Source organism: Pistacia vera, unplaced genomic scaffold (genome assembly GCF_008641045.1).
Source record: "Pistacia vera cultivar Batoury unplaced genomic scaffold, PisVer_v2 Contig926, whole genome shotgun sequence".
NCBI lineage: Eukaryota > Viridiplantae > Streptophyta > Magnoliopsida > Sapindales > Anacardiaceae > Pistacia > Pistacia vera.
In genome coordinates, this window is record NW_022196808.1 from 1 (window position 1) to 13,207 (window position 13,207).

The following is a 13,207-nucleotide window of genomic DNA, read 5'->3' on the forward strand; positions in this document are numbered from 1 at the left end:
TAAACTTAGCACTTTCATGTCTTTATACCCTAAAAGACTCTAGAACCAAGGTAAGCGGGACTAGCAATCTGAAAATGACCTATGGGTTTGGGGCTCCTTGAAGCGTCACCCTAATCGGTTGGAGTTGGGAGTAAAAATTTTGGGGTAGAGCGGATTCAGATTTGAATATCTTGACCCAAATTATTTTGAGGCAGAGGTGAGAATGGAATGCTAACTTTTACCCTGACTTGCCCCATTTTTGCCCAAAAATATATAATTGTAAATCAATAATTATATATGACTTTTACTATTAAAAATTATGAATATTATTCATAAAAAGTTATTATATTTACTCTTTTTCTTTATTCAAATTAAAGAAAACCGTAGCCACCACAACTTTATCCTTTTATTGACTTAAAACAGATTTCTTGTCATTCTTCACCTGTGAATATGAAAATAATTTATGTAATTAAATTGTTTCATCTATAATTACTAAAGTCATATAATTTAGATATGCAATAGGTAATGCAAGATTCATATTATAAATTATTATTATTTAGTATTTTGATTATTTTATTTTAAGAAATATTTAGATATATTGTGTTACATTTGACTTTTCTTTTTTCGCAAGAAAAGGGTCAAATGGGTAAACTAGGGTATTTTGGTAAAAAAATAACCCAAACCCAAAACCCACCTAGTTTTTAGAATAATGGTTTGATCTTGAGTATATTTATAAAATAGATGTGTAGATTTAAAAAATCTATAGTTACGGAAATAGGGTCTGATCCTATGAGGTTAAGGCCACTGACAATCCGCTGCACCTGCACACACAAAGAGACAAGCGTAAGCTTACGGAAACACCGGGATGGTGTTTTCCATAGACACTCTGACGCTCAAATTAGCAACACTGAAAGAGAATATTTAATAATAATTAAGGGAAAGAAGGGTTACCAAGAGTCTAGTCGGACGCTATGACTACGACGAAGGTGTCTAATTCTTAAAAGCAAAAACTTAGGAGCAAATAAGTGATTTTGAGTATTAGAGATTGAATGAATTATGAGAGGGCAGACCTCTGTTTATATAGTGAACCCAAGGGGTTGAAATCCACACCGAGCCCTATTTTGGGAGATAATCCCCATCAAGAAAGAACTAGGATTTCTTGCCTTTATTGGATTAAGTTTACTAGTTTGAGTAAGATTCCAAATCTTAGCAGAAGAGGAAATATAATAGGATTCCGATTTCCTATTTATAGATTGTTGTAGGCTAATGGGCCGGAATCTAGTTCAGCTTAACTTGTAGGATAGCCTAACTCATAGATTGGGCAGTTCATAAGGTGATTTTAAGCGTAGACCCAATCAAAATTGAGGTAAAGCATTGAACCGTAATATGTTTATTTCGTTATTAGGCCTCATTAAATCCAAGATGATTTTTTACCCATATAGTATGTATAGGTATGAAAAATCTTAGTATCCAACTCAACTCGCCCGAATGACATCCATAAGCGGAAGCCTCCATGCCAAAATCATTCGTCAATGAAATTCCATATGGAGGCAAATAAAAGAGATATATTTTTTTTTTTTTTTCACAAAAGTACACTCATGCCCAAGGGTGAGAACCTAAGTCTCATAAAATTGGGTCTGTCGGTCTTCGGGAAAGAGTTGAGAAAAACAAACCTTTAAATGGAGCCTAATAGGCTTTGTTTAAATCTTAAAATCATATTGCGCCTTGATGGGCCTCCTTGACGAAAGTGGGCATCAACACATACCACGTATCTTTGTGCATAAAATTAAAAGGGGTTTGGACATATATAACCAAGTTAATAGTCTTATTTTCTCAAAATGTGAAAGTTTTTATTTAAATAACAAATTTAGTCGTAAAATCAAGTGACTTGTCAATTATATCTTTAATGAAACAACAAAGAATATGTTTTATAACATATAACGTTAGATTATGTTGGATCAAACTAGACTTGATATTTTTTATTTAATGATATGAGTTAATAGTTTGATTAAAATGTGCTAGACTTATAGTCTAGTGTATTTTGACTATATTTATCGTTATTATTTTTTATTGAGGACAATTAGGTTAACTCACATGATTTTTTGGTTATTTTTTTCTTTTAAACAAAACCGTGATAGTTTAAGAATTAAAATTAGTGATATGACTACGTAGGGGAATTACTTAAAATAAAACCAAAAATCACAGCAAATAGAAATACATTGGTGATAAAAGAAATGAGGAAACTCTACTTTCAGCCATATGCAACATGCTTAGAAAGCCAACAAACATTTTGTTCTCTCAAATTTCTCTTTGAAAATCTCTTTCTAATTGGTTCTCAATTGCATCCTCTCTTCTCGTCAAAGAAAGTTAATAAAAAAAAAAAAAAAAAAAAAAAAAAAAAAAAAAAACCGACTCGGTGTGAGCATAAGTAACACTTGGGCCCGGCCCAAGAAAATCAGGCTCGGAGTATACCTATGCTAAGACCAGGCTTTGGCATGTGCCTTTCATATGAAGTTTTACAAAACTACTTATAACCACCATGTAAAATTATTAAACACCCTAAATAATCTCTAAAACCCACCATAAACAACATCTAGACACCTTTCACAGTGTAAAATTAATTGTCTTTATTATCTTTCTAATATAATAAATTCTACCAAAAATTACATATTTTTATTTTAAAAAAGAAGTTGGGCGAAGATATTGTTGCATGATAAAAATTTTGACTTATCTTTCTTGTTGAAAATATACACAGATTTCAAATAAATAAATATGTGTTTATGTAAAAGAAAAAGTAAATCCCAATGGATTGGCCCAACGGTTTACTTGCTTTCATGAGTTTCTAGATTCAAACCGTAGGATCACCTACTACAATAACATTATGACTTATATGATCTTTTGGACTTATAAGGTGTTCAATAGACTTAGAGATTAATTGAAACACGAGCAAGCCGGCCCATATACCCCACATTTACCAAAAAAAAAAAAAGTGATTTAAAAATTGGACATGTCAAATAAAAACATTCAACGAGTAATGGATTTTTCACATAAAGGTAGTGGATCCATCTGGAATGGTATCCATACATCCAACTCCCAACCTGTGCTTTTGAGGCAAATAGGTTGTCAAAATCGTTAAACAGTAAAATAGAAAGAAAAGGGGTTGGATTCCAGCTCAAAACAAATCATTCTTAATCATCAGTTGGACTTAACATACCATATTTTGTCCCCACTTAACAGCTGGTTACAAGTAAGAATCTATTTTCCTTTTCCCACAATTTACGCCACTTTCATCAATCTAAACAAACCCATCATTCTCAATGAAAACATATCTTCCTTAATTTATGGTTGAAACCAAAACTTTCCCATTTTGCAATTAGTTCTAAGACCTCTAATCAAACAATAAGCCAAATTAGAATGAGAAATAAATAATGCTCTCTTCTTCTTCACTCAAATCCATCTCTATGTACAGAAGCCTCTCTTTTCGGGGGACTGGGCTGGGGCTTCAATCCAATTAAAACTTTTTTGTTGATTATTGCTGGTAATTACAACTCAATTTTCAACTGACCTTCACCCATTGACCCTGCATCAAATGTTTTCTTTCTATTAAAAAAAAAAAAAATTGAGCTCAAAATCTTGAAGATTGCACATAAAAAATTTGACTTACCATGAAAGGCCTGTGGCTGATTCCGGTTAAAACCCATTTGAACAAGGCTTTGAAGGTCGTCCTCCCAGAATGATGGAACCTAAAAATGAATTCATTTTTAGTGTAATTAGCATTGGGATCTTGCAAAAATAATGTAAGAAATTAGAGATATTCTTCTTCTAAGCATATATAGATTAGATTACCTGAAAGGCAGCTTCATTAATGGGAGGGAATTGCATGCTTGGATTTTGATGCAATTGGTTAATTAAAAATTGATTTTCTGCATTACTAATATTATACAGAGGCAGCTCTTGCTGATACCCAAAAGGGAGTGTTACTGAAGAATCTACTGGATAAAGTGTAGGTTGCCCAGATCCACGAGATAATTGAAACATCTGCATTTACATTTAGTTTATAAGACACATAACTGGAAAATTTAGAAAATAAAAAAGTGACCCACTTACATCTTTTGACAGAAGAGCATCCATGTTCGAGTCCATTCTTGGAGTCACAGAAGCCAACTTCATAGAGAGAAACTGTGAAGAAAAACAAAAGTTGAGCAAAAGCTGATAAAAGTAGTTGACTTTTGAACAAAATTTGGTTTCTTGTGCTTAATTTTTTTACCTCAACTTGGCGCTGCAGTGACTGGACGTAGTTAATAATTTCATCAAGCATGACTGCTTTTCCAGTCACCTGTTTTCAGAAATCTGAGTCAGAAATAATTGGGTGGTGTGAAAAGCTGAGCATGTACCATATATTCTGCATCTTTACCTTATTACAACCTGGAACAAGATCTTGAAGGAACTTCATTCTTTCACTGATTTTTTCTCTACGTACCTTTATAACAACAAACCACATATATGTCAATACAAATCTAATTAATTAAACTAACAAAGAGTTTTGAAATCCTACTCGCTCAGCCAGACTGTGGCTATCCGTCGCTTGGCCCCTTCTGGCTCTCACATGAATATAATCTTTTGGTGGCTCTGGTGGCTTTGAATTATCATTTGTATTTGTCTCTGCCTTGCTTCTCTTTGTATCAGATTCCTCAGTTTCTGCTACCAACTGAAAAGAGGAATTGAATGAATGAAGAGAATAATTAAGAAAAGTAAATAAAGAAACAAGATCATTGTGGTGTGGTGTGTTGTTGTTACCTTTGGTCTTGGAATGGATTTTCTTTTTCTGGGATTAGAATCAATTTGGGGTTTCGGGATCTGGTCTGAGACTGAAGACTCCTCAGGCGTTGAAGACCTACTGAATTTCTTATTCCCATCGTTAGATCCACCAAGCTTTTTTGATTCAAAGGGAATTGAGAAAGTATTATTAAGATAAGATTGGGGTGAAATATCAGAAGAATTACAAATGTTTCCCAGTCTTCCAATAACTTCTCTGATCATAAAAGCATCAGCAGGAATGGCACTGCCATTGGAGGCTGCAGGAGACGTAACAATGGAGCTCAAACCAGACTCAAAGGGATCGTTCTGATCCTCCCAATTGGATTGAATTTCCATGGAAATGGTGAGGTAATGATAATTCTGTGCCTTTGTTTCTTGTTTGGTTATAAGTAAAACAGAAAAGGCAGAGATGGAAAATGAGGAAAGTGGAAAGGAAGCAAGAAAAATAAAGAGACAAAATTGTCTGAGTCTGTTTGACCTTTTAATTATTTTATTTTTAAAAAATAATAATAATATTATTATCACGCAAATCTCTGCCTAAAACTGCGTAATAGATTTGACGGAGAGGCCGGGCCTTCAACGTCAACTACTTTGCTTCTGTCTTCAACTTCAAAGCCTATGTCTAAACAGTAAACACAACATATTAATATGTTTTTGCCTAAATATATGTAATAATTTTTTTTTTTTTTATTTTCAAATGTTTCCTTCAATAGTTAGTATTTATTAGATACTCATTTCTATTTTGTTAAAATTCTTTCAAAGACGATTTTTGTCTTTTAATTAAATGGGGTTTGGATATACTCTTAATGAAACAATAAATATTATATTACTAATAATTATATTCCAAATTCAGTAAGGACTTGTAATTACACTTTCCCAAATATGCAGGATTTATTTAAAATACAAATTTAGTCGTAAAATCTAATGACTTACTAATTATAAACTTAACGAAACAATAGATACTATATTACTAGTATATAGCGCTATATTATGCTAAACTCAATAGTCTAGATCAAGTTTAATATTTGACAATATGGTTTAATTATCTAATTAAAACATGTTAGATGGTGCCAGACTCGAAAGTTTAGTGTATTCCAACTATTTTTGTCCTTATAATTTTTCATTAAAAGTAATTAAGCTAAGCAATGTGAATTTATGCATAAATTTGTCTTTCAAATAAACCTTTAACATTTAGAGAATTAAGATTAGTAAAATTGCTTATATGTGAGAATATTTCTAATTAGGATCTAATTGGTATCTAATAATAAGAAATATTATCACTAAGAGAACACATATTTTTAGTACAACACTTAGAAACATAAGTTTCACAAAACTACATGTTAAGCTCTCTTGTGTTTTGATGTGTCAAAACTAACCGAAAAGTAAATTGATATTTTAATAAACATGCAAAGGTAGGACAAGAAGTCATAATAAAAAACAAAATACAGTTTTCCTAGTTGGTACGACTATGAAGGACGACAAAATAACCATTCCTAATTTCATAGAGTTGCCAAGATGCACGTTTCTCTTAGCATGACAATGTTCCATATGATCGTGCATGCTTCTACCCAAAATAAAGTTAAGTCACTCACAACGGCGCGACCAAGCAACACGCCTATTCCATTCACTTCCAAAGTCAAAGTACTCAAAATTCAAATGATTTCGCACCTTTGACAAATCGTAGAAGACAAATCTTGAAGATTAAGTTGAAGTTCATGTATTTCAAATGGAACGACCGTTCCTTGTGGTGGAATGACCGTTCCCACTCAAAGATTGTTTTTGGTAGAACGTCATCGTTCCAGAAAGTTGTGCATGCTTCTGAAATTTTATGGATTTTTTAAAGATCCAATGAACCGACTGTTTCCCGTGGTGGAATGACCGTTAGCGATGGTGGAACAATCATTCGCGATGTTGGAATGATCATTGGTGGGGTCGGTGGGAAAATGTCATAAATATATTTTTTGGATGAAAATTTTATATTTTAAAAATCCGTAGATGAGAAAGTGTCATTAAATTATTATTTGAGTGAAAAAAAGTCGTTAACTCCTTCAAAATTAATGAAATTAAGAAGGTGACTTTATTATTATTATTTTTTAAGTTTGACTCCATTATACTATAAAAATGTTTAAATAAAAGATTAAAAATACTAAAAAACTATAAAAAAAAAAAAATTAAAACAAAAATGATGGCTCGATTCGTCGTTGGTGGGCAAGATTTGGCCTTGCGCTTGCTAGCATTGGCCTAAATTTGGCATGGCGTCGCTAGATCCATGCTGGCCACGCTAGCCTAGGAGTGGTTGACCGACACCAGAGAGGCAGACACGACCTAGGTTTGCCTTGTAATTATTATTATTTTTTTAATCAATTTTTTTAGTTTTCTTTTTCTTTTAGTTTTTTTATTTTTAATAGAGCCATACACATGGCGAAAATTCAATGTGTTTTATTTTCAAATTTCACTTTCATATTTTTATTTTAANGTATTGCTGGTAAATAAAATGAGGGTTTCAGCGGAGGTGTAATGGATATGGTGGGACCAAAGTTGTAGAGACAAAGGAAGAATAGAAAGATGTTAAGAAAATAGAGATCATTTATTTGTTTGGTTTGAGTGTCAAGATGATGGGGGTCAATGTTCAAGTAGATGAGAGAAGTATGTTTATTGTCCCACTTTGGGTCATGGAGACCATAAAACAAGAAGCTTGTGGCCTTGTCTTCTCTGACATCTATCTATCTTCTACCTGTGGACCATTTCTAAACCACAACTAGTCTGCCTAGACAATTTTGGGGATAGAATTAGAATGAAACAAGTAGGCTTCTAAAACCCTAGCCATACATTATCCTATTGGGAAAATAAAGAGCAAAGAGAAAAATGGGTTTGAAAGTAACATCTGCATGTAGGGAGAAGTAAGAGTGGCAAAACAGGTTAGTGTGTTGTTTGTGTCGTGTCAAATAAGCGTTAACTCGAACTTTACCCCAACCACGGTGTCATATTTGTGTTAAACCGTGTCGTATTCGTATCAGGACCGTTTTGCCATGCCTAAGGAGACAGTATATGGAAGATAAACTTTGAAGAATTGTCTGGCTGGACAATAGAACTCTTCAAAAAATGGGTTTAAAGATTTTGACCCCTTCAAGGTTTGTGTAAATTCAATTATGAATATAATGTTTCACTGTATTGCTAAACCATGTAGTGTAATGTGGTTTGGTGCATAAGGTGGTCTAGCATCTCTTTCTTAGAAGTTGGATAAACAATTAACATTCAATGCATGCAAGTGTTAATGACAAAGTCCATCGTGGTCTAGTCAATAAAATGGTAGAGGGGATCACCGTAAAGTTTGGTTATTTATATCCCTACTTTTTAAGGCTTATATTATCAATTAGGGTACACATTTTCACTAAATGATAAAAACGGAATGAAAACTAAATTTGTACGGTATAATGAATAAGTTACTAAAGAAAAATGTAAATAAATTAATGGCGTTTCCCTTTTCTTTTTTTTTCTTTTTTTTTTTTTTACTTTTATTAAATTCTCTTTGGTTTACTTTTTTTTTTTTTTTTTTAAAGATATAAATTGGCATTTTCTCTATTATTTTTTTTTAAGTTAGTATTCAAACTAGATTTTCTTTTTTGTCTTTTTTTTTTTTTTTAATATATTGGTTTTAAAAAATAACATTCAAAGATTTTTTAGTTTTATTTTTTTTTTTTATTATTATTATTCAAACCTTTACATTTTTTTTTTAAATTTTCAAACTAATATTCAAAAACAAAAGAATTTTATAAATAAATATCTAGGGGTAGCTAAGTCTGTTTTTTGTTAAAGTAACGGCAAATCACTGTAAGTATCCCTAAATTAATCAATTTAAGAGTACTTATGTTTATTTCATGAAATTCTGATACCTTAATCGATATATATTGTCTCACCCCACAATCTGAAAAGATCAAACTTCAAAGAGTGATCTTATGTTCATAATTTTGTCTTAAGAAATATTTTATAAATAAATCTAAAATTTTTATTCAAATCCACATAGTTTTCTTTAAAAGATAAATATAACATAAACTTAGCACTTTCATGTCTTTATAACCCTAAAAGACTCTAGAACCAAGGTAACGGGACTAGCAATCTGAAAATGACCTATGGTTTGGGGCTCCTTGAAGCGTCACCCTAATCGGTTGGAGTTGGGAGTAAAATTTTGGGTTAGAGCGGATTCAGTTTGAATATCTTGACCCCAAATTATTTTGAGGCAGAGGTAGAATGGAATGCTAACTTTTACCCTGACTTGCCCCATTTTTGCCCAAAAATATATAATTGTAAATCAATATTATATATGACTTTTACTATTAAAAATTATGAATATTATTCATAAAAAGTTATTATATTTACTCTTTTTCTTTATTCAAATTAAAGAAAACCGTAGCCACCACAACTTTATCCTTTTATTGACTTAAAACAGATTTCTTGTCATTCTTCACCTGTGAATATGAAAATATATTGTAATTAAATTGTTTCATCTATAATTACTAAAGTCATATAATTTAGATATGCAATAGGTAATGCAAGATTCATATTAAATTTATTTTATTTAGTATTTTGATATATTATTCTAGAATATTTAGATATATTGTGTTACATTTGACTTTTCTTTTTTCGCAAGAAAAGGTCAAATGGGTAAACTAGGGTATTTTGGTAAAAAATACCCAAACCCAAAACCCACCTATTTTCTAGATAATGGTGTGCTCTTGAGTATATTCATAAATAGGTGTGTGTAATGTAAAAATTCTATAATTACAGAAATTAGGTCTGATCCCGTGAGTTGAGGCCACTGACAATCCGTTAGACCTGCATACACAAAGAGACACACATAAGCTTATGGAAACACTGAGATGGTGTTTTGTCATAAGCACTCTGACGCTCAAGTTAGCAAGACTGAAAGAGAATTTTAATAATATTAGGGAAAAAGGGTTACTAGAGTCTAGTCGAGCGTCATGACTACGGCAAAGTTGTCTAATTCTTGAGAGCAAGAACTTATGAGCAAATAAGTGATTTTGAGTAGGAGATTGAATGAATTTGAGAGGGCATACCTCTGTTTATATAGTAAACCTAAGGGGTTAAATCCACATCGAGCCTTATTTTGGGAGATAATCTCTATCAGAAGAACTAGAATTTCTTGCCTTTATTGGATTAAATTTACTAATTTGAGTAAGATTTCAAATCTTAGCAGAAGAGAAATAGAATAAAATTATGATTTCCTATTTATAGAGTGTTGTAGGTCATAGGTCAGAACCCAGTTCAACTTAACTTGTAGGATAGCACAACTCATAGACGTGTAGTTCACAAGGTGATTTTAAGTATAGACCCAATCAGAATTGGGATAAACGTTGACCGTGATATGTTTATTTCGTTATTAGGCATCATCAATCCAAGATCATTTTTTACCCATACAGTATGTATAGTATAAAAATCTTAGTATCCAACTCAACTCGCCCGAATGACATCCATAAGCGAAGCCTCCATGCCAAATCATTCGTCATGAAATTCCATATGGAGGCAAATAAAGAGATTTTTTTTTTTTTTTTTTTTCACAGAGTACACTCATGCCCAGGTGTAGAACCTAGTCTCATAAAATTGGTCGTCTGTCGGTCTTCGGGAAAGAGTTGAGAAAACAAACCTTTAATGGAGCCTAATAGGCTTTGTTTAAATCTAAAATCATATTGCGCCTTGAGGGCCCTCCTTGACGAAAGTGGGCATCAACACATACCACGTATCTTTGTGCATAAAATTAAAAGGGTTTGGACATATATAACCAAGTCAATAGTCTTATTTTCTCAAAATGTGAAGTTTTTATTTAAATAACAAATTTAGTCTGTAAAATCAAGTGACTTGTCAATTATATCTTTAATGAAACAACAAAGATATGTTTTATAACATATAACGTTAGATTATGTTGGATCAAACTAGACTTGATATTTTTATTTAATGTATGAGTTAATTTGATTAAAATGTGCTAGACTTATAGTCTAGTGTATTTGACTATATTTATCTTTATTATTTTTTATTGAGACAATTAGGTTAACTCACATGATTTTTTGGTTATTTTTTCTTTTAAACAAAACCGTGATAGTTTAGAATTAAATTAGTGATATGACTACGTAGGGGAATTACTTAAAATAACCAAAAAATCACAGCAAATAGAAATACATTGGTGATAAAAGAAATAAGGAAACTCACTTTCAGCCATATGCAACTGCTTAGAAGGCCAACAACATTTTGTTCTCTCAAATTTCTCTTTGAAAATCTCTTTCTCTCAAGTTCTCAATTGCATCCTCTCTTCTCGTCAAAGGAAGTTTATAAACAAAAAAAAAAAAAAAAAAAAAAAAAAAAAAAAAAAAAAAAAAACCGACTCGGTGTGAGCATAACACTTGGGCCCGGCCCAAGAAATCAGGCTCGGAGTATACCTATGCTAAGACCAGGCTTTGGCATGTGCCTTTCATATGAAGTTTTACAAAACTACTTATAACCACCATGTAAATTAAATAAACACCCTAATAATCTCTAAAACCCACCATAAACAACATCTAGACACCTTTCACAGTGTAAAATTAATTGTCTTTATTATCTTTCTAATATAATAAATTCTACCAAAATTACATATTTTTTTTTAAAAAGAGTTGGCGAAGATATTGTTGCATGATAAAAATTTTGACTTATCTTTCTTGTTGAAATATACACAGATTTCAAATAATAATATGTGTTTATGTAAAGAAAAAGTAAATCCCAATGGATTGGCCCAACGGTTTACTTGCTTTCATGAGTTTCTAGATTCAAACCGTAGGATCACCTACTACAATAACATTATGACTTATATGATCTTTTGACTTATAATGTTCAATAGACTTAGAGATTAATTGAAACACGAGCAAGCCGGCCCTATACCCCACATTTACCAAAAAAAAAAAGTGATTTAAAAATTGGACATGTCAAATAAAAACATTCAACGATATGGATTTTTCACATAAAGGTAGTGGATCCATCTGGAATGGTATCCATACATCCCTCCCAACCTGTGCTTTTGAGGCAAATAGGTTGTCAAAATCGTTAAACAGTAAAATAGAAAGAAAAGGGGTTGGATTCCAGCTCAAAACAAATCATTCTTATCATCTTTGGACTTAACATACCATATTTTGTCCCCACTTAACAGCTGGTTCAAGTAAGAATCTATTTTCCTTGCCCACAATTACGCCACTTTCATCAATCTAAACAACCCATCATTCTCAATGAAACATATCTTTCCTTAATTTATGGTTGAAACCAAAACTTTCCCATTTTGCAATTAGTTCTAAGACCTCTAATCAAACATAAGCCAAATTAGAATGAGAAATAAATATGCTCTTCTTCTTCACTCGAATCCATCTCTATCAGAAGCCTCTCTTTTCGGGGACTGGGGCTTCAATCCAATTAAAACTTTTTTGTTGATTATTGCTGGTAATTACAACTCAATTTTCAACTGAGCTTCACCCATTGACCCTGCATCAAATGTTTTCTTTCTATTAAAAAAAATTTGAGCTCAACATCTTGAAGATTGCACAAAAAAATTTGACTTACCATGAAAGGCCTGTGGCTGATTCCGGTTAAAACCCATTTGAACAAGGCTTTGAAGGTCGTCCTCCCAGAATGATGGAACCTCAAATGAATTTTATTTTTAGTGTAATTAGCATTGGGATCTTGCAAAAATATGTAGAAATTAGAGATATTCTTCTTCTAAGCATATAAGATTAGATTACCTGAGAGGCAGCTTCATTAATGGAGGGAATTGCATGCTTGGATTTTGATGCAATTGGTTAATTAAAATTGATTTTCTGCATTACTATTATTATACAGAGGCAGCTCTTGCTGATACCCAAAAGGGAGTGTTACTGAAGATCTACTGGATAAAGTGTAGGTTGCCAGATCCACGAGATAATTGAAACATCTGCATTTACATTTAAGTTTCTACATACACATTAACTCAATTTTTAATTATTATTATATTTTTATTATTTATTATATATATTTTTAATATTTATTTATATATATATTATTTAGATATTATATAATTATATATTTATATTTTATATATTTTTTTTATATGAATTATATTTTATATTATTTATTATTTTTTATTTTATTTATAATTTAAATAATTTATATTATTTATTTTAATTAATTTATTAATTTTATATTAATTATTTTATTTATATATTATTTATATTTTATATATGTTTATATTTTATAAATTTTTTAAATTTTATATATTTTATTTTTATTATTTATTTGTATATTTATTTATTAATATTATATTATTATTTTTTAATATTTATTAATAAATTTTTTTTATATTATTATTTTTTAATTAATTTTAATAATATTATATATTTTT

The 13,207-nt window shown here is 31.2% G+C and overlaps 1 protein-coding gene and 1 long non-coding RNA gene across 2 annotated transcripts; both read right to left on the bottom strand.

The window, feature by feature from the left end:
* Nucleotides 1-2,952: 2,952 nt before the first annotated feature.
* Nucleotides 2,953-5,242, bottom strand: LOC116120131 (transcription factor bHLH62-like). Its single transcript, XM_031406067.1, has 8 exons — nt 4,777-5,242; nt 4,535-4,687; nt 4,394-4,459; nt 4,247-4,315; nt 4,087-4,158; nt 3,826-4,017; nt 3,644-3,722; nt 2,953-3,559 (listed from the first exon to the last, which is right to left on the bottom strand). Exons 1-8 carry the CDS (start codon nt 5,131-5,133, stop codon nt 3,522-3,524), a joined length of 1,026 nt encoding a protein of 341 aa, XP_031261927.1. The 5' UTR covers nt 5,134-5,242; the 3' UTR covers nt 2,953-3,521.
* A 7,018-nt stretch (nt 5,243-12,260) lies between these two features.
* On the bottom strand, nt 12,261-12,683 carry LOC116120122. Its single transcript, XR_004126494.1, has 3 exons — nt 12,573-12,683; nt 12,394-12,472; nt 12,261-12,315 (listed from the first exon to the last, which is right to left on the bottom strand). It is a non-coding gene; the product is annotated as an uncharacterized LOC116120122 (long non-coding RNA).
* Between the last annotated feature and the right edge of the window lie 524 nt (nt 12,684-13,207).